The 26,115-nt window shown below is 42.7% G+C and overlaps 1 protein-coding gene across 1 annotated transcript in view; it reads left to right on the top strand.

Annotated features, from left to right (window-relative positions):
* The first annotated feature begins 3,893 nt into the window (after positions 1 to 3,893).
* Positions 3,894 to 26,115, top strand: part of LOC121281504 (multiple epidermal growth factor-like domains protein 9) — a 328,993-nt gene continuing 306,771 nt past the window's right edge. Inside the window, exon 1 of the mRNA XM_041194448.1 lies at positions 3,894 to 4,341. Coding sequence (XP_041050382.1) covers positions 4,071 to 4,341 — 271 coding nt within the window. The 5' untranslated portion in view covers positions 3,894 to 4,070. The remainder of the gene's footprint in view (positions 4,342 to 26,115) is intronic.

The raw sequence follows: 26,115 nt of genomic DNA, 5'->3' as shown, positions 1-26,115 counted from the left end.
CTCCCCATTATTTTTGCAGCTCCTCAACCTCCATGCCTGCCATCACAGGGCTGGGAAAATTCAGCCCTAATTCTCTGACAGCAACTCCATTCTCCCTTTGGATCATGATTCGTCTACTGAACACTAAGCCATTGGCCAGAAGTTTTAGGTCGGCGGCAGGCACAATCAGTGGGCCCAGGATTGGCTGCGATTGGCCACCGACCCCAATTTCATGCTGATTGGCCAATTAACAGCCAACCAGCATGAAGCACACCCTGAGAAGCTAAGACCTATCTGCAAGGGGGCGGGAAGAAGTCGGGCACTGACGTCAATGCTGTGGTTCTAGAAACCAGGGAACTTTCGCCAGGGTAGACTAGGAATTGGATCGGCTGCACGCTTTTGTGGAGCAGGCAATCAATTATGCTTAAGGCCCAAATTAGGGGCAAATTTTGAGGCCTTGCTGGCATTTTGCCACTGGTGGAGTGCCCCCTGACCCCCTGCCGCATGCAGAGGCTGCCCGTTTTCCTGTTGCTGCTGGCCAAAGCTGTCGCTTTTGCCACTTTCCACACATGAGATTCTGAAATATGCTCTTTTATCCTCAGCTGAAGTTTTGCAACTGAAGTGGTCAATCGGTTCTTTGTGCCTATCCCAGTTCACAAGCCTCTGTTTTCACTCCCTTGCCCAACTCTTGGAGCAATAGGGCCCGCCTTGACCTCACCTTCTAGTGGGCCCTGCATTCGTCATGTCATCTTCCACCACCTACAACATAAATCCCAGTACGGAGCAGTTGGGCTTAATGGCCTTGTTCTTTGTTGCTTACTTAATGTACTTTTATGTAACGCATGAAACACATCTCTTCCCTCCACTGTTCACCTACTGGAAGAATTGTTCCCTCCATAACACTTTTGTTCATTCTTCCATTGCTCCAGCTTCCAGCCGTTCTTCTCCCAGCACCTTGATCTTCATTCAGTGCAGATACAATACTTGCCCATCTATTTCCTCCCAAATCAATATCCGGGATTCTGAACAGATTTTTTTATTCATTTACAGGATGTGGGCATCACTGGCTAGGCCAGCATTTATTGCACAACCTTAATTTCCCTTGAGAAGGTGGCGGTGAGCTGCCTTCTTGAACTGTTGCAGTGCAGGTGGTGGTGCTTCCAAATATCTGCTGCCCCTGTCCTTCTAGATGGTAGTGGTCGTGGGTTTGGAAGGTGCTGCTTAAGGATCCTTAGTGAGTTCCTGCAGTGCTTCTTGTAGATGGTACACACTGCTGCCACTGTGCGTCAGTGGTGGGGGGAGTGAATGTCTGTGGATGGGTGCCAAACAAGCAGGCTTGTCCTGGATGGTGTCAAGGTTCTTGGGTGTTGTTGGAAGTCCGCTCATCCAGGCAAGTGGAGAGTATTCCATTATTCCATCTCACTCCTGACTTGTGCCTTGTAGATGGTGGACAGTCTTTGGGAAGTCAGAAGGTGAGTTACTTGAAGCAGGATTCATAGCCTCTGACCTGCTATTGTAGCCACAATATTTACATGGCTAGTTCAGTTCAGTTTCTGGTCAATGGTAACCCCCCAGGATGTTGATAGTGGGAGATTCAGCAATAGTAATGCCATTAAATGTCAAGAAGCAATGGTTAGATTCTCTCTTGTTGGAGGTGGTAATTGCCTGGCACTTGTGTGGTGTGAATATTACTTGCCACTTGTCAGCCCAGGCCTGGATAGCGTCCAGGTCTTGCTACATTTGGACATGGACTGCTTCAGTGTCTGAGGAGTCATGAATGGTGCTGAATATTTTGCAGTCATCAGCGAACATCCCCACTTCTGACCTTATGATGGAAGGAAAGTCATTGATGAAGCAGCTGAAGATCATTGGGCAAAGGACATTACCCTGAGGAACTCCTGCAATGATGTCCTGGAACTGAGATGATTGAGGTAACTATCGTTTTTTTGGCGTATCAAGCAAACCACATTTTTCTGCACTGAAAAGAAAAATGTATTCAATATTTCAGTTTGAAGATAAAACTAAACTTGGAAATGTAGTAAATGGGAGAATAATGGCAGACTTGAGGAGGTCATGATTAAATGGGCTGACGCATGGCAAATTTAATGCATAGGAGTCTGAACTGCGGAATTTTAGTTGGAAGAATGAGACGAGGTAACATATGCTAAATGGTTTAATTTTAAAGGAGGTGCACGAACAGAAAATCACACAAATCTTTGACGGTTGCAGGACAAGTTGAAAAAGCATATGAGAACCTTCACATTATAAACGGAGGCAAAGAGTACAAAACAATGACATTATGCGAAACGTTTACAAATCATTGGCTAGGCCCCAACTACACTGTGTCCACATCGAGACACCACACTCTGGAAAGGATGTCTAGGCTTTAAAGAGGATGCAGAAAAGATGTACTTTAATGATATCAAGCCCTCAGTTGCATAGAGAAACTAAAGAAGCTGACGTTGTTTTCCTTAAAGCAGAGAAGGTTATGGAGAGATTAAATAGAGGTGTGGAAAATAACAAAGGTTTTTGATAGAGTAGATAAGGAGAAACTGTTTCCAGTGGCAGATTTAAGATAACTGGCAAAAGGAGCAGAGGCAAGATGAGGAGAATTATTTTTTATATGGCCAGTTGCTATGATCTGCAATGCAATGCTTGAAAGAGTGGTGGAAGCTGATTCAATAATAATTTTCAAAAGGAAATTGGATCAGTACTTGAAGAGGAAACAATTGTAGAACCATGGGGAAAGAGGAGATTGGGGCTATAATTGAATAGCTCTTTCAAAGAGGCACAGGCACAATGGACTGAATCCCTGTCTGTGCTGTATTAATCTATGATTCAGGATATTTTTGAATTTGTGCAACCATTGCCTTTCAATCTCATATCATTGTAATTGACACCTTAATTTTCAAATAGCTGAAACACAGCTGCTGAAAATCTGAGACAGGGTTCTAAATCTAAAAGCAGAATTTATCTGTTCTCTACCCTGATGCTGAGTGACCTGAAGTGCATTTCCCTATTAATGTTCACTGTTGTTTATATGGTTAACAAATAAATATCATTTTTGTCCGATTTTTTTCACTCGCTGCCAAACTGGAGAAAAAAAAACAAAAAAAAAACCCCATTAAAAACGAACATTGGTGAATTCTGCATCTGAACTGGACAATAGGAATAATAAAAACAGAAACTGCTGGAAAAACTCAGCAGGCCTGACAGCATCTGTGGAGTGAGGAGCAGAGTTAACGATTCGAGTCTGTATGACTCTTCTTCAGAACTAAAGAGAAGTAGAAATGTGATGAAACTTATATGGAATTTATAAATTCAATATGAATCCGTAAATTCCATCACATTTCTACTTCTCTTTAGCTCTGAGGAAGTCATACTTTGTTTCTCTGTCCACAGATGCTGCCAGACCTACTGAGTTTATCTAGCATTTTCTGTTTCTATTTCACATTTCCAGCATCCACAGTATTTTGCCTTTATTATAATAAGAACTGTAGATTTCAAGGATGAGACCGAATCCACAGATAGATTTCCATACAGATCCACATAGATCTGTTTCAAAGGTATACTGCCAAATGAAACATTGCAGCTTGCTGGAAAGCTTAAATAATGCATGTTAACATCTCCGTGACCCAGATTAAAAGGTGGCCTTTTATTCAGTTTCTCGATTGTTGTGAAACTTGGTGGAACTTCCCCTTCTTGGGGTGTGACAGCTGTAAAGTGACGTCCAACTCAACCCAGCTTGCTTTTGTAAGAAATCCGACCTCCCCGCCCACATCTGATTGGCGCAGGCCGCCTATTTACAAACCCCAATTGGATATTAATATAAGATTCGCTGGCCTGGTTGGCGGAGCAGCGGCGTCAATCAAGGCGGAGAAGCGGGAGGGCAGCTCCGCCGGCTTCTCGTTCTGGTGGCGATTATACTGAGTCTCCGGGTGCAGCGGACGCGCTGTCAGTTTCAGCGCGAGATGCGGCTGCAGGGGAGACACGCTGCTTATCAGACAGGGCATTTCTGACCACACATTGTCCCTGCTTGACGAGGAATAAGCCATTGATTCCAGGAATTAAAACCTGAGTTCGGAACTGCAATGTTGCCGATGGTCGGGAAATTGGCGTTAATAATGATGTGCTTGGCGTTGCCGGGACTGAGACAGGCAGCCGGCACTTATAGATGGAATACTACAGAGGGATACAATCTCACCACCCTGCTAGACTTCCTAAATAACACCAGCTTTCAGGAGGAGATTTCAACTGCTACGGAAAGCTCATTTGCAACATCAACAGTACCTTCTACTATTGTAACAACACAGTCCACTACCATTACACCTACCACCGACCGGGAATGGGAAGAATTACAAGGTGAGTTGATTTTTTCCCCCACTGTAACAAAATATGATCCTCTCCCCCCCTCCCCCCTGTTTTTTTGTGTGTGGTGCTGGTAGTAACCTGATCGTAGTGTGAATGGCTAATTCAGAGGGTTGACAGGCGGTATGTCCAAGGTTGATAAGGTTTCGGTTTACACCGGCAAGTATAGGCAGCACAGAGATTTGAATTGGTAACGTAGCTTCCTTGGCTGACATGAAACAAGCGGCAATGTAAGTGGATAGAAAATGCACAGTGTGATCAACAATATTTGCACGCTTTTTGCTGTTCTTATTCAATGGTATCGATAGGGTTGAGCAATTCAGTGGTCTGGCGCCGTCAGTACTATACATTTAGATTCCTAACTCTGTTCAAAACAATGGGAATTGACGAGAGTAAGGCGTAGGCAAGCGGTGTGCATTACCCTTGAAGAATAGCTTTCGCTATATATTTTATATCTATCTCTTGCGCGCGCACGCACACACTTGTTTCTCTTCTTCCTGCCATCACTCCCTCCTCCACACAACCACTCTCAGATGAGGTGATCTGGGGTGGCCATTTGCGTCTCACTCGCACAAATACCTCCAATGCGGCTCAGAATGAAGATTTATTAAATTTGGCATACTTAGGGTTCAATAGGGCGTACTGACATATGGAGATGATTCATATCTATATATACAATGAATAAATTAATTGCATTTCACAAAAACACTTGTTTATGCCCGTGGAGGCAGAACATCTGTGCAACCATTTTTTTTTGCTACAGTGACATTTTTTTTGATGCAAGAATATGTTTTGTGAAGGATGGACATGATTGTCATTCAGCTCGAATGTTTAGTAAGTAAACAAAAAAGGCTTGCCAAACACTGTAAAATATGTGCCCTGACTATTAAGTGAAACTGCAGTTCCAGGTAGTGTTGTACTGTCACTTCCTTGTTGAAGTCAAGTTCCATATGTGCCTTTGACACGGCCATGACATCATGACCTGGCGTCAGGCCTTGCTGTGACTCAGGAACGCACAAAGTGCGATCCCTGGGGAAGGTCACCTCACACAACCTGAGCTCAGCAACACGTTCTCTGCTTTTCCAGCGTGTTATGGAACATAGTTTAAAAACACTCGTGAAATTTGCCAGACCTCCTGGGGACTTTATAATATTACTACAAAAACTTTATAATGCATCCATCCAGTCTTATCCCAATAATGTGTTTGGGCTGCAACTTGTGATATGATGTCAGACTGTACACTAATATAAAATGCAACCATTTATTACACAAGAGAATGAAGCTAATGAACTCCCCTAACACCTTGTGGATAAAGACAATGCCTCGGCAGCAATGAGCCATCCAAATCAGAAAGTTCCAGAATCTATATTTACTTAGCTTATCTCTGTCAGGGCAGTACCCAGGCAGCTATATTTACCTCTATGTTTCAGTTTAGAGAGAATTACAGAATTATAGACAAGACAGATTTTTTTTAACTTCATTTTGTTAGTCAGTACTCAAAACTGGAAAGTGTACATATGGACATTGGTAAACACAGGATTAGACTCAGCTATGATATCCTCCATTTTTAAGTAACCTTTAAGTAACTCCCTGCATAGGTTTAGATTTGAAGAATGACTTCACGGATGAGGTACAGGAGGGTTGGGACTGTTTCCCATAATGATTAGCCTCTTCTGGAGCAAAAGAAAAATGAAAGGAAAGCTGATATTGTTATGCAATAACTCCAGTCCCATGATGGCATACATCTAAAACTCTTAAATCACGGTTACTCTGTCAAGCAGGTCATCACATTTCCAGTGTAATTATGGAAGCTGCTGTACAATAGTATCTTAAATAAATCAAAAACATTTAAAGAACATTTTTGACTTTTTAAAGAATAACCAATGCCTGATAGTGAATTTAAAATAGTAATTTAGCCTTGAAATTTTGGTCATGCTCTTTTGATGGTAATTTTACCTTTAAATTTGCTGCCAGACCTCAATTCCCTTTATTGTCCCATGTGTTTCTAACTTCAGAACCTTAAATTTATTTGTTTTTTTTACCTCCCAAGTTACAAAATTGTGCATCCAAGGGTAGGAATTTGCATTAGGCTGTGCTTTTTTTTCAGTATGACTCGTCCAAAATTGATCAAACCAGTGCAAATTTAAAGACAAAATTTATGCTGTCCAATTGCGCAGCATTTGGTAGATTTTAGATTCAGTGATATGCAAATATGTTTGAGCAGAAATTTGAAAAAAAAAGTTATTATAAACTTGCAAAATTTGGATAGCAATATGTAACCAAATCACTGATTGCACCTAAAATGGAAACTCTTGGCCCAAATATCACCTTTCCATTATTTTGTCCACTGAACTTAGTTTTGTACTGTAGGTTTGTTCAGTACAATTGGTTGTTTGTTTTGGAAATAATGTGAAAATCAAAATCTTTCCTATAGTATAAAAAAAATGGCCTGAACATGAATTAGTAAATGTATGTGGTCAGTGAATGGAATTGGAATTGTGCCATTCATCTTTAAAATGGCCCAAGACCAAATCAAGACAACATATGTTGTGGTGCTGCCGTTAAGGAATAGATATTTTCTGCTATTCATTTTTCAAAGCTAATAAAATTCTTCCCCAGGAAATCGCACTCATTTAGGGACTGTTTAATTAAAGAGTAGAATTCCTAATCAACAAAAGATTATCTTGGTGGTCATGTAGTGTCATGTTTATCTTATTCGATTTAATCTTATATGATTTAATCTTATTGATTCAATGTTTTATCTTATATGATTTAAAGTTGTATTTTTTTTTAAAATTCACTGCATTGTAAATGCTCAGCCCCATTACCCAATCCATTATGTCCATTACCATAGCTTTTTCAAATCCTAACTTAGGAAAATAAATGTGATTTTGACAATATTTTGGAAATAGTTGTGTCTGATTTTACAATCGAAGTATCATAAGTATTCCCTGAGATGAAGTGAACTGTAGTTATTCCCTGTATAATATTTTCAGTTTGTCCGATTTTGCATGCTAATCAATGATATTTAGTGGGACATATGGTGAAATTTGGCTCATGACAAAAATAATTTTGCCTGTTGAATATAACATGATTTGAGTTTTAAAAATCATAGCTTTAGTAAGTCACTTTTTTTTACTATGGTGAATATTCATTTTATAGATTGTTTTGGGAGGAGGGGGAGAAAATCAGATCATTCAAGTGAGAGTGAAGGCAATAAAATACGTTTTACCATTTGTGCCCGAGAGCTCCCAAGAGAAGTATAGTACAAGCTAAATGGATAGTAAAGCTTACACTATTCCTTCAATAATGTATCTTCGTTAACTTCAAAAAATGATTCCTTTACAGTGTGTTATTTTCAGTTCCTATGTAAACTGTGTTTATGATTGGCATGAGGGAAAATTGTACTTCAATGCAAGATTATAATTTGTTATGCACTATGAGCTCACACTTAGTAGGAATGGAGTTGAAGCTACCCAAAATAATTTCATATAGTATATTCACATCAGTCATATATTCAACCACTCTGAGATTGTGATAATGGATATATGAAAGATGAGTCAAAATTGACTAATCAAGTTGAAATTTTTTACATCATTAACATGGTGAAAAGGGAGTGCCTATGGTTATTGCCCATATGGGCGTTCAGAAGGCATTTGATAAGATTTCACAAATGAAGGAATGAAAAAAAGAACGTGCATGAAATTGGAGGTAACTTTATGACAGGAGTTGGTAAATCGTTTGGAGATAGGAGACAAACAGTCGGGGTAAAAAGAATTGGCGGAAAGTGACAAATGGTACTCCCAGAGACCTGTACTCGTGACTAGAGCCTGTTTTTCATCATATATATCAATGACTTGTATGAAAGAGTTTGCAGATGACATTCAGTTAGAAGGGACAGTAAGTTGTGTGGATGGGAGCAGAAAGCTACAAAGGCACATAGACAAATTAAATGAGTGGGCAAAACTATGGCAGACAGACCTCATTGTGGGGAAATGTGAGTTCATTCACTTTGGATCCAAGAAAGAAAAATCTGAATATTTTCATAATGCCGTAATTAGAAAATCCAGATACTGGAAGCATTGTAATCCAATGCCTGTTTACATAAAATAAATAAAAAGAATGAATGGAATATTGGTCTTATCTCAAGGAGGCTTGGAATATAAAGGATAGAAAGTTGTGTTTCAGTTGTACATCATCTGGAATACTGCATTCAGTTTTGGGCACCACACCTCAGGAAAGATAAATTGGCCTCATATGGGGATATAGCACAGATTCACTAAAATAATGCAATTTTGGTTTGGAAGGCTGTGGGGTGGTCCAACTGAATGATTTAAAATGATAAACGTTTCATAAATGTAAATGCAGAGAAATTATTTCCTCTGATCGGTAGTCCAGAAAGGGACACAATTTTATCAGAGCAAGGCAATTCAAGGATGAAATTAGGAAGCACTTTTTCACACAAAGGGCAATGAATATCTGAAATTCTTTATCCTAAAGGTGATGAATATTTGGTCAATTGAAATTTTCAAGACAGAACAGATTTTTAAAAATTAGATATGGGTATTAATGGATATGGATTAAAAGCAAATAAATGAGGTTCATTGGCGATCATCTAATTTAATTGCAGAACATACTTGAGTGGCTGAATGGCCTGCGCCTGCCCTATGAGTTGACAAGTGAAGGGACGGTGGAGAAATCTAGTATGCTACTTCACCTCTTTTAAATGTGTGTTCCATTTAAGATCAATAGATAGCCTTGTGTTTAAGTTTCTTGAAATGAAACCTAAGTTTTCCGCTGCACAGTGAATTTAGCATCATGGCTTTATAGTCAAGTAAAACATAAATGGAAAATTCAGAAGATGGGACAAAATGGAGAGCCGGTACAGACATGATGGACTGAATGGCCTCCTTCTCCGTTATAACAATTCGGTGCTATGCCTTGACAATGATAGCCACAGCAGCCATTCTTACAGTTTGGAAGGGCTGATTATGGGCAAGGGACACATTTACTGCATTTATCTTTTAAATAGCTCTTTTGAAGATGTCACCGTGTTTTTATAGGAGCAAGGGAAGTAGATGAGGACCTTTGAAAACAAAAAGATCTCAGTGACAACCACGTCCACTTCAGTACATCATTGAGCACGGGAAATAGATTAAGAAGGATGGAAAAGACTCCCAGTAGAAGACTGCTTGAAATTTAGCTAAATATTTACAAAATTTATCAACAGCTCATGAATTAAGAAGAATCTTCAACAAATATTGAAATTATGCCTTTTCAAACTGGCTATTTAAAACAAAAACAACTCAAATGTATAAAGTTTTCAGTATTCCTTTTTTTCCTCACTGGTTAAAGCACACTGTTTCATAACTTAAGACTCTCTATTGTAGAAGGGTATTTTCTCTTTCACTGGTTTCCCAGCCTGCTCATCATCTGCGAGGATGAGGGTAGATTGGTAACCCATTAAGCCTTCTCCAAATGTAATTTTGGAACAACCTTCCAGCAGCTACACATGTCAACGCAGTGATGCTTCATCCTCACCTCCTGTGGATGATACTATTGGCCTTGGCTCAGCACCTTCTTCATGATCGTACATTCATATCATGTGGAGAATGCAAACAGTTCTGTGATCGGAAATTACCAAAAGTCTGACAAAATTAAAGCAGAAATTTGATTGTGTCAGATCAGTGCACCGATTTTGTCATACTGTTCCTAAAATAAATGTGAGTCCAGTTTACTGACTTAGAGTTCCTGTGCAAAGGCTTTCATAATTCAGAATTAAATGAAGAAAATTAATTTTATACTGATTTGATTTAACAGTTACTTTATGTGGGGAAAAAATGTAATGTTAATCCAACTGACAAAGTCCATGAACACAGAATATTTTGACTAAATGCATGAGAAGAAAGTGTGAATCGTGGATAGTGTTGTGGAGGAGGAGAACGGGCAACTTGACACTGATGAAATTGTGGGCTTGAATCCTCGTTCCTTTACACGACTGCGTTTCCAGCTGTGCCAATGTAAGGAAGCCCCAAGCACAAATCAGGTAATTCCCCACAGGGAAAGAAAGAATAAAAGTTGGTAACAGTACTGTCTGTTGTACCCACCTCCATCTACATCACAGAACAGCTCAACTGGAGGCTTGGGAGCAGCTTGCTCAGCTGCAGATGATACACAGCAGAAGCAGGAGAAAAATCAGTTAGAAAAAAATATGTGGCTAAAACAAAAAACAATGAACACTGTAAGCAAACAAATGATTTTCTCTCTTAACCTTTTCTTTCGAATTGGGGGAAAACCCATTGATATGTGGATGGGAGGATCAACTTTAAACACACTGTTTATCAGTTGTGAAGTGTTGAGTAACAGCTAACCCATCTCACCTTTGGAGTGTCACATTTCTCATCACTTTCCCTTACGAATTTGTCTTCGTTTATGTTTAATAAATCAATTGTTCCATTAACAATACATTGCACCTTCGCTAACTTTTAAAAAATATTTGCTGTTGTACGCTACATTTTGCAAAATGTCCTTTATTTTTGGAATTTTTTCATTTATTACAGTCCTGTTTCCTGGTTGTTACTTTTGTGCTAATCCTTACACTACATTTTTGATAAATAAGGGGCAGAATTTTTCTGTCGGCGTGCAGGGGTGGGACCCGCATGCCGACGCGTGGTGACGTCAGGCACGTGTCCCAACATCACCGCACGCCATCGCAATATTTCGGTGGGCGGGCACGCGACGATGTCCATTGCGTGACTGCCATTAATTAACGGGCCTCTTAAGGCCCTTGAGGCTCCAATTGACCTGGATTTTAAGGCACCTGTGCGATCTTCGGCCCGTCGCATGGGCGCAACGGGCAGGCGGCTATCAGAAATTTGCATGAAGCTCATCCATGGCCTCAGTGGGTTCGCAAATCCAGACATTTAAAAGTTGCTGCTGAGAAGTTAATGAAACTTGCCTGTGTGAGGTGGAAAAGTTGCAGCTGCTTGGACAGGACTCATAACCTTCAGGTCAGCACTTTACAGTGAGGATTTGTGTTGGGGCCTGTAGGTTTCAGGAACCCTCCCTGAGCCTGGGAATGGGAGGTGATCTCTCCACTGGAGACACCTCATCTGAGGAGGAAGGGAGGGCTAGAGGGGGAGGAGGCTAGGAGTTATCTCAGCCAGCAGGGGAGCCACCTTTGGGAGGACAGGTGCAGGCACAAGGGGTGCAGGGCCAAGAGGTTGTCCAAGGTGCAAGGGGCCACAGAAGATGGCACTATCCTGCTGCCAGGGTATACAGAAGGCAAAGCAGCTACCTCAAAATGTCTGAACTGCAGTGCCAAAGGAGGCTCCACCTGTCAAGGGAGACAGTCAACAGTATCTGTCAGATGATTGGTCCAGAGATCTCAGCCAACTGTGTGGGTGGACACCCCATGCCCGTGTCTCTAAAGGCCACAGCTGGCCTCAACTTCTATGCCTCTGGCCCTTTCCAGGGGTTGGTGGGTGATCTTTGCGGTGTCTCGCAATCAGCTGTCCACACTTATGTCAAGCAGGTCACAAACGCTCTGTTTAGGCGTGCATTGACCTTCATCCACCACCGCTGGGACAAGGCCAGCCAGACCCAATGAGCCAGAGGCTTCAAGGCCATTTCTGGCTTCCCCCGTGTCCAGTGTGCAATAGACTGTGCAAACGTGACCAGCAGGTAAGCCCAGTGCCTTCGTCAACAGGAAGGGCTTCCACTCCATGAATGTACAGTTAGTGTGTGACCATAGGATGCAGATTCTGCAAATCTGTGCAAGGTTCCCAGGCAGCTTCCATGACACCTACCTCCTCAGGCACTCACAGTTTCCAGAGCTCTTCAGTGCTCCAGCACGGCTGGACGGATGGCTGCTGGGTGACAAGGGCTATCACCTCAGAAGGTGGCTCATGATGTCTCTCTGCCATCCAAGAACAGAAGCTGAGCAGCGGTATAATAGAAATCACGCCTCCACAAGGGCTGCAGTGGAAAGAGCCATCGGTCTTCTCAAAATGCGCTTCCGTTGCCTGGACCGTTCCGGGGGCGCACTGCAGTACCCCCCAGATTGAGTGTTGCTGATAGTGGTTGCATGCTGCACTCTGCACAATCTTGCACTGGAAAGGGGGGACGTTGTGGACGAAGAAGATGTAGGTGGAGTGGCTGTGGCTGAACACGATGAGTCCAGCAGTGAGTCCGAGGATGAGCACGTACAGAGAAATGCTGAGGGGTCAGACGCTGACCCGGGCATACTCCAGGGAGGCAGAGACACCTGGGAAGCTCTAATCCAAGGAACCTTCAGCTAGCACAGCACATATGGATCTGCAACACAAGCCTGGCCTGTTGCCTCCATCCTGGAGACCTTAGTGCAAAATCTATCTGGATAGAAGCATTGACAATGGGCCCAGTCAATAAATGTAAATGATACACAAATCACTCATCAAATCCCAGGAATCCATGCACCTGCCCAAGAAAAGAGGCACCCCTAGCCATTTTAGACGACATAAATTTAATGCTGTAACAAAAGTCTCTTGACATAACAGAAATAAAATGGTAAAAGCAAAAAACTGCGGATGCTGGAAATCCAAAACAAAAATACCTGGAAAAACTCAGCAGGTCTGACAGCATCTGCGGAGAGGAGCACAGTTAACGTTTTGAGTCCGTATGACTCTTCAACAGAACTAAGTAAAAATAGAAAAGAGGTGAAATATAAGCTGGTTTAAGGTGTGGGGGGGTGGGTGGGTGGGAGGGGGGGCTGGTGGTGGTGGTGGTGGTGGTGGTGGTGGTGGTGGTGGTGGTTGGGACAGGTGGGGTTGGATAGAGGGCCAGTGATAGGTGGAGATAGCCAAAAGATGTCACAGACAAAAGGACAAAGAGATGTTGAAAACCACCAGTGATGAACCTGGGGTGTGCCTATGGTGCTTTCATCTTACGTTTACGGGTGCTACGTCTTTGTGGTGCCCCTTCACTGGCATCTGAGACAGCCTGCTGTCATTGCTCGATGACCTTGGCGGACCTCCTCTGGCCTGTCGAGCCTGTGCTGGCCCTGCCTGGGAGGGAGCTGCCAGCTCCACAGCTGGCATCTCCCGAGTCGTCACAGCCTCATTGTGTACCGCAGTCACTGGCAGAGGGGTGTGGGAGCTGCCACCCTCCTCTTGAGCGCCCTAAGAGGAGCCAGCAGGGAAGACGGGCAGCTGCTCCTTCGACATGAGGTCCGTTCAGCCCAACCTGCTCACCGTAGATGGATGGGCACTGAGGTGAGATACCCGGTGCCCAAACCACCGCCTACACAAGCACTGACCACATGAGGTCAATGGCCCTGTGAGGGATTGCAGGTCCAAGCACAGCCCCAGGAATCCTGTCCCTGGAGCTGCCATGAGAGTCGCCACTCTCTCCACAGGGTAAGCTTGGCACTCAGCCATGAGGCTCAATGCATTGGCTATGGTCCGTGTAGACTCCTCCACCACTGACACCAAGCCAAGCACAGCCTCATGTATCTCCACCAGATGGTCCGCACACCTGGCTGCTTCTCATCAGTTTGCTGCATCGCCGACAACTCCAGAGGCTCATCATCAGCGACAGGCTGAGCATGTGCCTGGGCCTCTGCAGTCTTCTGACTGCTGGCGCCATGGGCACTCTCTGTCTCCGCCAGCTCCTCCAGCGACTGTGAAGTGCCCTCAGCGCTGTGACCCAGGACATTAGCCGAAGATATGATGACCACCGAGGTGCCAACATCTGCGCTAGTGCCTGCCTGGCAGAGATGGTGTGACACCTCTGATGGTGCAACCTCATGGCCCTCAGGTGTCAGAGGGGGCCCCTGCTACTCTTGCTCCCGGCCGTGTGCCGCTGATACTGAAAGGAAGAGTAAGGACATTCGATCAGCTAGCATGTGGACAATGTCAATGTACATGCCTGTCCCCCAGATCATCATGCCCTCATCATCCCACACGCAATAGGCAAGCCATGTTGGTTATGTCACTCACTCAACAATCAGCACTGCCATGGCTGTTGGGAGACTACTGGTGACGTGAGTGCTGGCCATACATACCTGCCCGTGGAACCCCAGCCCCTCCGGCTCCAGTGGACCCGGGCGTGTGGCGCCTCTCCAGGTCGAGGGCCTCCTGCTCAAAATGGCTAAGCAACAAAATCTGGCCTGGCCCACTGCCAGTCCTAAGCTGCTCGGCCTTCTTATGAGAACTCTTCTGCTGGAAATGAAAAAGTAGCATTGATTAGTGATATTTGCACTGTCAATGTCCTGGTGGCTGGCCCAACCCAACCCCAGTTGCCCATTGCGGGAGTGCAATGCATCCTTCCCCTGCTGCTGGCCAGCACTCTCTCAAATATGCCAGGTGTGTCATTCCTGCCCACATCCCACATCCCACATCCCCCCCCCCCCCCCCCCCCCCCCCCCCCCCCCCCCCCCCCCCCCCCGCCCCCCCAGGCCACCCCCACCGCCTTGGCCACATGCAGTCTTCATCACAGTTGGGAGCACAAAGTTGTGCCTGTCGTAGCAAGGGGGCACAATGACGTGGAGCGCAGAGGGCAGCAGATTCATTTGTGCCACAGCACCTTGAACATCCCCTCCCACCATGTCATCACCCTGACTTCGACATGCCCTGGAGTTTGAGCACTGCGCCTGGGTGCCGATCCTCCAGGTTGCCCCCACCACAGTCATGTGGGTGTCAGTCCGCCACATGCTGCAGGTGCAGAACCCATCTCACCACAACCCTCTCATGCTGATGCATGCATAGGGAATATCTGCTGGGCCATCCCGCTAAGGATACATGCTGTCAATGACTCATTGCACTCAGGCATGGGTGGGGCGCCACCGGGGGAGAAGATGGGTGAAGTGAATGATGCCAACATGCTACTCACCCTTCCCGTGCACAGCAGGTCATTGAAGCGCTTGAGACACTGGGTCCATGAGAACCACACCACATCATGGGAGCTCACCACCTCCACCACCTCCTCCCATACACACTTGGTCAAGTGGGGTGGCCTCCTCCTCCTGCCCTCGGGGACGAGCACCTCCCACTGTACTGCCACCTCCTCGAGGAGGGCAGCAAGGCACTCATCTGAAAACCTGGGTGCATACTGGCCACTCGCCCTACCCTCCTGCATGGCTAGCCTAGATGTGCCTTGGCCCATACCTCTGGCCATGTACAGCAACCTTGGAGCGGCTGCAGCTTGGCCTTTAAACAGGCCGCCGGGTCGCCATTCGATCAGCGGCAATTGCCGATCTGCCTCCACCTGCCCACTCCCACCGTCCCCTGGAGTCGCCAAACAAGTTGGGCAGGCCTTAATTGGCCCACCCGTGTAAAATGGCGGTGCGGTCCCGACTGCCTGCACCAGCTCCCGCATGCCCCGCCCGACAAGGGGAAAATTCTCCCCCCCAGGTTTCTGTAATACAATTACTGCTGCCAGCTTCTTCAATGTTAAATCAGCAAAAGGCCAATTCAAACAGTGCAGCATGGACGAGACAAAAATCTGTCAGTTAATAAAAAGGTAATTTTTCACTCTGTAACTTAGCTGATATTTTTCAGAGACATGGTCCTGTAATGGCTTATTTTGGGTTCTGAAATGAGAAAATATTGCTTTTCTAACAAAAAATTGTTGAAATATTTCCTGGTTTGCCTGAATATCTTGTGGAAAATGTTCCCTGGTGAGATGCTTTTGGGAGGCACCAGACTGGCAAATATATAGTGTGCTGGAGTCGCAATCTGTGGAAATGCCTGAGGGAGTGGATGCACAATATCAGTACTTCAACTTCCAGAAAACACACAATGCCAGCATTTTATTCAAATATTCCATTTTTGTTCATTTTGTACAATCTCATTTCATATAAAAGAATGTAGCTCAACTAAGGAGGTTGTGTTGCGGGTTTAAATGGACGAAATAGTCCTTATTTTTCAGCAGCTCACCAGCTGCAGCACAAAAGTGTCCTGACTCTGCAATTATTACTCACTCTATCCTTAAAGTGAAAGAATGCTTTGGACCATTTTCAATTTGTTCTATTTCCCTCCACATATAGAAGGAATGCTCCTTTATTTATATTTTTACCATTTTCTCCCTTTATTCTCTGCCCAAGATATCAACTCCTCCTACAGGCAGTGTTTGCCTTCTGCTGCCTCAATCAAGTGGCCTTTTCTCATGTTAAACCTAGATTTTCAGCAATGCTGTCACACATCACAGGGGATATTACAGCATAACCTAATCCGGTCTTCATCCAATATCCACACAAGAGTTTCCAGAAGGAGTTAATGGATGGTGATCTGACCGGTAACGGTAATTTTTCTTTGTTTAACCCAGGTACTCTGAAGCTTGCTGGCATCCATCCATAAGCATGGAGTAGCATATATAGTGCCATCCTGGCTTAGAACAGGTAACTTGGTGAAAAATGGGATCAATGAATGTCCCTTCTTTATATTATTAAATAAAAAATTGAGGGGTTTCCCCCAGTGGTTTGGATACTGACTGCGTTAGCCAGTGGATTCACACGAAAGTGCCTTAATTTGTATTTAATAATGTCTAACATTTAGCTATTCTTTCAAATTTAGTGGATATTTTCCTCCAGTGTTTTTATTACATTTTTATTGTGGTAGGGTAGCACACTCTTAATTCTACTTGTTTGTTTCACTGCCTTATGCAATGTTCCAGGATCAGCTACCCATTATATCTCTATAAAATATACTGCTGAAAGTGGCTGAATGTACCAGCTTGATGCTGTCAGCCTACTAAAAATTGCACTTGCAATAGAAGCCAATAAAGAATTTCTGCACTGTTTCATTAATTATTTATGTTAAGATAAAGGATTGATTTAAACACATACAAAATTTAATACACTATGCTGATTGCTTGCGGTAGAATTGTTGGTAATTCTGCTAGTAATTAGGCAGGGAAATAATATTCCTTGAAATAAATAGTAACCTGGAAGGCATGTAATTATGAAATTAGTCTCTAAATCTCATCTGGACTGCCTTCATACATGACTTTTTCACACAGGGTAAGTTTTTCGGTTGTGATTAGATTTTTGAGCGTGGCAAATGTGGTGACCTTAGGCCCATTCATGAGTTTGCACAGTATACAGTGAGCAATGATCTGATCAGGGTAGCATTATCCCGCAGGATGGCTTTGACGCGCCCTATTTCAGCATCAACCTTGCACAGCGTGCAAATGGCTCGGGCCATATTTCCTGTTCCCTAGTGCATTCTCCATGGAAATGTCTCGACCAAACAGAGTCCACTTGCCATCCAATCAGCACTCTCCTCTCATGCAGTATAAGTTGCTGCTTCCTTTAGAATTGGTTTTCTTGCAGATCTGTCCTGATGAGTGCGAGATGAAAGTTTCAACAGCACGGGCAGAATTTTTACGGCCCCCTTTTGGTGGGGACGGGGCCATAAAATGCGGCAGGCCATTATAAATCCCCATTAACGTCAGTGGGAACGTAAAATCCCCCTGTCGTAAAATTCTGCCCCATTTCTCTTTTTTCAGCCGTACTCAAGTTCTGTACTACCGAACGACAATTAGATATTTGTAGGGAGGAGGGAAAGCTAACTGAGGTAGGCAGACCACTTTTCATGTTGCTCGAGGTTTATCAAGCAAAGCGGATTTCAGATATACCCTTGTAGGTATTTCTGTGGACAATCCTGCTGTCGAGGTGCAAGATGGCTGAGTGGATTTGGGTGGGCAGGGATTCTAACCATTGATGGTCGCAGTGTTACTTTTTGAATGAGAGACTCGAAAAGTTTCATTTCAATGTGACATTTCAGAATTGACTAGAAATTTAGGAATTCTATAAATACAAGTACTCAAAAATGCATATCTTCCCTTAAGAACACATGGGACTCTTCCAAAAACATCACACAATTACAATTTGTTATGCATGTTTTTTTATCATCCTTTGAGCATATAAAAGGGACTGCAGTATTATCATTTGGAGTGAGTAGGATTGACATCTCTGGTTACGTGTATTAGGCAAGCAGTCTTTTTCAATTTCAAATGTTTTTATTTTAAAAAGAACAAATACGATGGGGAAAAAATACAATTTGCTTTAATGATCTTCTTCCTATGTTGATCACAGCAGTATCCAGGAGATTAATCTTCAATTTCTTTAGGATCCAATCTGGGAGGGTTGACCCTAGAAGTGAATCTCTATGGTTTAAAGGGGTGACTGTTGAAAAGCTTGATGAATTCAGTGACCACTAGCTGAAGTGTAGGAATGGTTTCTTTGGAGTTAGAACAGCAACTTCATGTGCAGGGCAGCTATCCATAACAATTGATACATTTTTAGTCTGAGCATAATTATTTTTATTCAAGGATCAAATGGACCCTCAAAAAATCATAGAAGTCATTAAGATTGGCAACTGAAATGACAAATGATGCTTGTAGAAATGATTTGAACACCTTGGAAACATCTTGACCTCTCACTTTTACTGATGAACAGAAGAGGAAGCTTCTTAGATCTGTCCATATTGACGTGTAGAAGAAGGAGTAAATCATCCTGGAACAGCTTCCCACCTGTTGTGAAAGGTGTAAGTTGCCTCAGTAGAAGCTTCCAGAAAAGTTTTGTTTCATTCAATTTGAACACGTCACACTTTGGAAAGAATGGCCAGAATTTTTACCTTGTCAGGCGGGCACGCGCCTGACCTTAATGAGCATAAAATGACATGCGATGACATTGGGCGAGCATCCCGACGCCATCGCGCATTTGCACAATATTTTGGTCAGCGGGTGTGTGCGGGAGTCGGCAGTGCACCCATCGACAATTAAAAGGCCGATTAAGGCCATTAAAGTACCAATTAATTGTAATTTTTCCATGGGTGGGATGAGGTTTCCAACAGCAATTAAAAATAAAATAAAAATTTTAATTTTTCATTAATAACATATCCCTGCTCATGTGACAGAGTCACATGAGGAGGCCTGTTTTGTAACATTTTTAAAATCTTTATTTGTGATTATTTTATATCTACGGCTCCGAGGCACAGAGCTGCCTCAGGGAGCTTTCCTGCACACACGTGCACACATGCGCAAAGTTCCCCACTCCCCACTCCTCCCCTCCCTTAACTGGCCTGCCAGCGTGAAATCGCACTCACAGCTGGATCACGGACAGCGGTCAGCTGCCCGCCCGATGAGGGCAAAGTCCTGGCCAATGTAGGCAGAGTTGATGAAAACCATTTGTTCATCATTTTTATGGGTTATATTATTAGATTCTCTGATCATTTTATTGCATGAACATTTTTCCATCTGTTGAACTTTCTCAAGTTCAAGGTAGAGAAATCACTAACCTGAATCTTGACAGCTTTTTACAATAGGAGATTTTTATTGCACACTGAATTGAACCATTTAAGAAGTTTTACTCAAACATCATCAAGTTCAGATATGTACAACCATTTCATGTCACTTTTCAAATTTCTGTTTCAAGACTGAATCTTATTGTTTGTAAATGGTGCTGAAGGCTGCCTGAATGGCACCATATTTTCTAATTAATTCTGTGAGTTTGACTTTTTATCCAGTTCAGTGAGAATTTTGCACTTGCAGCTCAAATTCAGATTTTTATTGCCAGGAATTTCCAGTTGTAGGGCGGGCTCGGCGGGACCGAGCAGGGGTGGTCGAGGAGCCGACTGCCACCCGCAATCAGCTCCGCACTGTGATTTTACGTGGGCGGGCCAATTAAGGCCTGTCCTGCATGGATCATGAGCGGTAGTGAGGAAAGGAGGGAAAGTCGGGTATAGCACTCTTTCGCGCTTGTGTGCGAAAGAGCGCTTCAATCTCCCTGAGGCACAGAGCTGCCTCAGGGCGATTGAAGCATTTTAAAAAAAAAATATAAGGACATTAAGAATTTAATGAAACATGTCCCATCTCATGTGACTGTGTCACATGAGATGGGACATGTTTTTATTTTCAAAAAATGGTTTTTATTTCATCAGTATTAGCTTTAGGAAACCTCATCCTGCTCGTGGATGAGGTTTCCTTAAAAATGCAAAGTGGCCTTAATGGGCCTTTCAATTATCAGCGGGTGCGCAGCCGATTCCGGTGCGTGCCCGCCCAACAAAGTATTGCGCGAGTGCGTGATGACACCAGGACGCACACCCCATGTCGCCTATTATTTTATGTTCCGCCATGCCGGGTGCATACCCGCACGCCGAATGTAAAATTCTGCCCTATGTTTTGTGTTGTTACTTGATTCTATTTTCGCAAAGATAACAGTCACTATGGGCACTAAAGTACAGTCCTGGAACCCTGCAGCCTTTTCTATGAAGCCTGCCCTTGCGAAAAGACGGTGCAATTATAAGCAAGCAATCCAATCAGCTCAATTAGTGGTTGTGAAAATTTGTACCTGCAACAAAAACTTCGGCAGAGAGAGCGAGAGAGAGAAAGGTACATCAAAGGTCAAACGAGAGCTACATTCTGACTGAAATCTAAAGCTGAAGTGTCATTTAGCAGCAAACATTCAGGGATTCAGAACAGACCAGGAAACCTGCAGAAGGAGACTCATTAAAAAGGAAGACCTCTGTTGGTTTGAACAATGCTTCAATTTTTGGTGGGGTTGTTGATCCAATTCCACCCCAAAAGTTGATCGATTAGATATTGTAACATTTGAGTAATTATTGGACAGTGCGGAACAATATTTTGACTCATTCAATACCAGGCACCTAGAGTAGGATGGGAAGGTCCTCTGTTAATGGCTTGCCTCTTCTAAGCTGCAACATCTAAATTTATTATTTTTTGAAATATGATACAACATTACCCTATATTTTATTGATTGGAATCATAGATTTGCGTTAACATTAGATGACTAAGTATACACAAACTCAAATTTGTACAAAATATTCCCAGCACAGCCAGAAATAACGCCAGTATAGTATTATGCAAATAACAACAATAGATGACTCAACCATCTTTATTTGTCACTTGCATATGTCATGAAGGAAATGTTACAAATAAAATAGTTTCAAAAAATAGGGAAAAAACATAAAAAATGTAGGTAACCAAAACAAACATAAAAAGGATTTGTCACTGAAGCTTAGCAGTTCAATAAATTTCAGTTTGGTAATGGATCAGTGAGTTTGATACATAAAATTCCAATGCTACTGAGTTATTAAATCCAAGAAAATTTATAACATAATCCAATTTGCTGTGCTTACAATAGGTATTCACATATCGTCACATTAATTATTTGTTATCTGGTGACAAATCAAAAAAAAAAGAAGCTACTATTTTGCACAGACAGCAAGATGAATGTGGAACCATGGGTTCTGTGAGGTGCCAAACAATTCAACTGGCAGGAACTCTGCTTATTCACTGGCAGTTCATAAATATATTTAAGTAATTTTAATAAGCAAGCGTGAGGTTGATGAGTGCTGGTTAACATAATCCACAGGGGCTCTATGCAGCGATGACTTGTGGTGCTTTGCATATTCCAATGAATAGGTATATCAGGAATAAAACTTCTTGCCCAGAGAGGGGGATCAACAGGCTGATAAATAAGTCAATCAACTTCACAATCAGTCAAATGCTATCCATTTTATAATTCTTTGATTTCAATTTTCTCATTTGGGATTGAAGCTGCTGTTGTGGAAAAAGCAAAACATTACAACAAGCATAGCTTTTTTCATTGTTGCCATGTCACCAGTGAGTCGACATCGGACAGCTGATGGTGCAAAAGAAACACTAGGATTTAGCTTATTGCTTCAATTATAAATGGGCCAAACTGTTTGCATTCTTTCTTACACAGACCAAGAGTTGGGCAAAATGCATGCATGAGTTAGACACTGTGAATGCCTGCTGCAAGTGTTGCTACCAGATGAAGTTCTTGAATGTGAATTTTCTTGTGTTAAATAGTTCTGTAGCATTGGGAAAAGAAGAGCATTAAAGTGCTATCTAGAGAACATACACAAGGGGCAGGATTTTTCAGTTGGCGTACAGGGGCAGGCCTAACACGCCGACACATAAAATGATGCGCAATGATGTCGGGTGTGTGTCCTGACATCATCGCACAGTCCCGCGATATTTTGTTCAGCGGGTGTGCGCTGGAGTCGGCTGCACACCCGCTGATATGTAAACGGCTTATTAAGGCCATTAAGGGAGTAACTGATATAATTTGTTAATGCTGCCTGTCCAGCCTTAAGGTTGGAGGGCAGGCAAAAAGGCCAAGCAGCCTTTACATTTTTTTTAGAAAACCTCATCCATGGGCGGGATGAAGTTTCTAAAGCTTTTAATAAATAAATCATTTTTTCTACATATAAAAACATGTTCTATCTCATGTGACACAGTCACATGAGGGGACATGTTTAATTAAATTTTTAAACCATTTATTTAATAATTTAAATAGTGATTCAGCCTCCCTGAGGCAGCTTCGTGACTCGGAGATTGAAGAGCTCTTTTGCCTGCATTTGCAAAAGAGCGCTGGCCCCAACTCTCCCTCGTCCCCCTGCCTACACAGGTAGCAGTGAGCGCAACGGCTCACATATTACGTTGGGCAGGCTTTAATTGGCCCGCCCGCATAACAAATGGCGCTGAGCCCATCGCGGGCAGTGATCGGCTCTGCGACCGCCCCCGTCCGCTCCCACTGATCCCACCCGCCGCCTGAAAAATTCAGGCCAAGGTTTGCTGAACTCTAAAACTAAGTGACACACAGATCCTGTATTCCTTTGCATCTAACTACATTCATTAAGACTCATAATTACATAGAAATGATGTCACAAAAATAGTGTAACCTAAAACACAGATTATATCCTTGGTTTCTGAAAACCGCTGAGAACAGGGGCCAATTAACCGTTTAAATAATTCGTTTTACATTATTCTGCTGCATCCCCAAAATAATTAACATTGCAACTTAACTTGAATACTTTCCATCTGTAAACCAAAAAACCCATCGCAGCTGCCCAGCTATTCCAATGTGATATTTGTAAACAAGCAATAGTACACGAGATTACATCATTTAACCTCTACACATTCTGCATTCAATTGGCTGGATTTTGTTGGGCAAACCACAGAGTGTGGACAAATCAAGCCATTATTAAAAAAAAGTTGACAGCAATTTCAAGCAGTTAAGGTATACATTCTGAATTGCAAATCTCAATAACTTGCTGATCGATTTATGCCGTTCCATCATTTACTTTGCACAAATGTTATCTCACCCTTAGTATCTCCCCACTTATTTTAAAGAACTTGCTGAATTTGTACATTATTTGCCACAGAAAGTTAATTCTGATAATTAAGACTCTGAGTACCCTTATAATGACATGGTAATGGTTAATATAACACAAATCAATCTCTTTGGCCCAGAAAGGGAACAACTGAAATTCATTTCATGTACTACTTGTCACAACCAATAATTAATCTGACTGATTGCTTGCTTATAATTGTACCTCCTTTTTACAAGGATTGGTTATTTAGAAAAGGGTGTGACAGAACCGTATATTTTAGTGCCCATGGTGACTGTCATTCCTGTGAAAATAAAATCAAATAACAACAGAAAGCATACTGATTGGAATTTGAGCTGCAAGTGCAAAATTACTGCAGTGGGTTAAAAATCAAATTAACTAGGATTATGGTGTCACTCAGGCAGAATTCTCATTCCTATAATTGTTTCTAGAGATTCTAAAAATAGTTTTATTGTCTCTTTTTCCCCCTCTTGATCCAATCTTTCTTTTTATTTCTCTTTCTGTACTTGATTTGAACCTATTCCACTCTCCTCTCAATCGTTCCTCTGTTTCTTTCTAATTTTATTGGTTAACTAGGAGCCACAATGTTAGTCTCACCTTTCACTTATGTCCTAGATGCCCCATGGCCCTTATCTTCAGCTCACACCTCCAGAAAGTCATGGTGCAAACAGTTTTCAAGCTGAAGGATGCAGGAAAAAGTCGAAACAACAATGCATGCCATGAGCTGCCTGGCTCCAAGCTTGGACCAATGCATCAAAGAAAACATGGCGTTTATGTTGCATTCAAGCTCATGATCCAGAGAGTGTGTCTAGTTTGGAAGCCAAACTTAAAACAATACAAACATCTTTATGAAATAAATTTAATACTCCCAGAGGCCTTGGGTAAGCACCATCACTTGCAAAAGTCTTCACTGTAGAGGATACTAATAACATCCCAGAAGCAACTGTAAATCAGGAAATAGAAGAGCGGGTGAAACTCAGGAAAATTATATTCACCAGAGAAGTGGTACTGAGTAAATTGTTGGAGCTGTGGGCTGACAAGTGCTCGGGTCCTGATGGACTTCATCCTAGGGTCTTATTGAAGTGGCTAGTGATATAGTTAATGCATTATTTTTAATTTTCCGAAACTCCCTAGATTTGGGGAAGGTCCCATTAGATTGGAAGATAGCAAATGCAACTCCATTATTCAAAAAGGGAGGGAGAAAGAAAGTGGGAAACTAAAGGCCAGTTAGCTTAACATCTGTCATAGGGAAAATGTTAGAAACAATTATCAGAGAAGCTATACCAGGGCACTTAGAGAAGTTCAAGGTAATCAGGCAGAGTCAACATGGTTTTGTGAAAGGGAAATTGCATTTAACCAATGTACTGGACTTTTTGAGGAAGTAACGTGCTATGGATAAAGGGGAATTGGTGGATGTACTGTACTTAGATATCCAGAAGGCATTTGATGAAGTGCCACATCAAAGGCTATTGTGGAAAATAAAAGCACATGGTATGGGGATAACATATTGGCATGGATAGAAGATTGGCTGGCTAATAGGAAGGGGAGGATAGGCATAAATGGTTCTTTTTCAGGGTGGCAAGATGTAACAAGTGATGTGCCACAAGGATCAGTGCTGGGACCTCAACTGTTTAGATAAATAACTTGGATAAAGGGATGGAAGGTATGGTTGTCAAATTTGCTGAAGACACAAAGATAGGTAGGAAATTAAATTGTAAGGAGGACATAAGGAAGCTACAAAAAGATATAGATAGGTTAACTGAGTGGGCAAAGATCTGGCAAGTGGAGTATAATGTGGGAAAATGTGAAATTGTCCATTTTGGCAGGAAGAATGAAAGAGAAGCATACTATCTAAATGGTGAGAGATTGCAGAGCTCTGAAGTGCAGAGAGATCTGGGTGGCTTAGTGCATGAATCACAAAAGGCTAGTATGCAGATACAGCAAGTAATTAGGAAAGCTAAAAGAATGTTATCATTTATTGCGAGCGGAATTGAATATAAAAGTAGGGAGGTTATGCTTCAGTTATACAAAGCACTAGTGACACAACTGGAGTACTGTGTACAGTATCGGTCACCTTATTTAAGGAGGGATGTAAATGTATCGAAAGCAGTCCAGAGAAGGTTTACCAGACTAATACCTGGAATGGGCAGGTTGTCTTATCAAGAAAGGTTGGACAGGCTAAGCTTGTATCCGCTAGAGTTTAGAAGAGTAAGACTTGATTGAAACATATACGATCCTGAAGGGTCTTGACAGGGTGGATGTGGAGAGGATGTTTCCTCTTGTGGGAGAGTCTAGAACTAGGGGTCTACTGTTTAAAAATAAGAGGGCGCCCATTTAAAGCGGAGATGGGGGTGAAATTATTTCTCTGATGGTCGTGAGTCTTTTGAACTCTTTCTGAAAAGGTGGTGGAAGCGGAATCTTTGAATAATTTTAAGGCATAGGTGGATACATTCTTGGTAAGCAAAGGGTGATAGGTTATCGGGAGTAGGTGGAATGCAGATTTGAAGTTGGTATAAGATCAGCCATGATCTTATTAAATGGTGGAGCAGTCTTGAGGGGCTGAATGGCCTATTCCTGCTCCTTGTTCGTATTATTTCTGAAAGATTAA

The sequence above is a fragment of the Carcharodon carcharias genome, chromosome 8, assembly GCF_017639515.1.
Source record: "Carcharodon carcharias isolate sCarCar2 chromosome 8, sCarCar2.pri, whole genome shotgun sequence".
Lineage (NCBI taxonomy): Eukaryota > Metazoa > Chordata > Chondrichthyes > Lamniformes > Lamnidae > Carcharodon > Carcharodon carcharias.
This window is presented reverse-complemented; position numbering and strand designations above follow the sequence as displayed.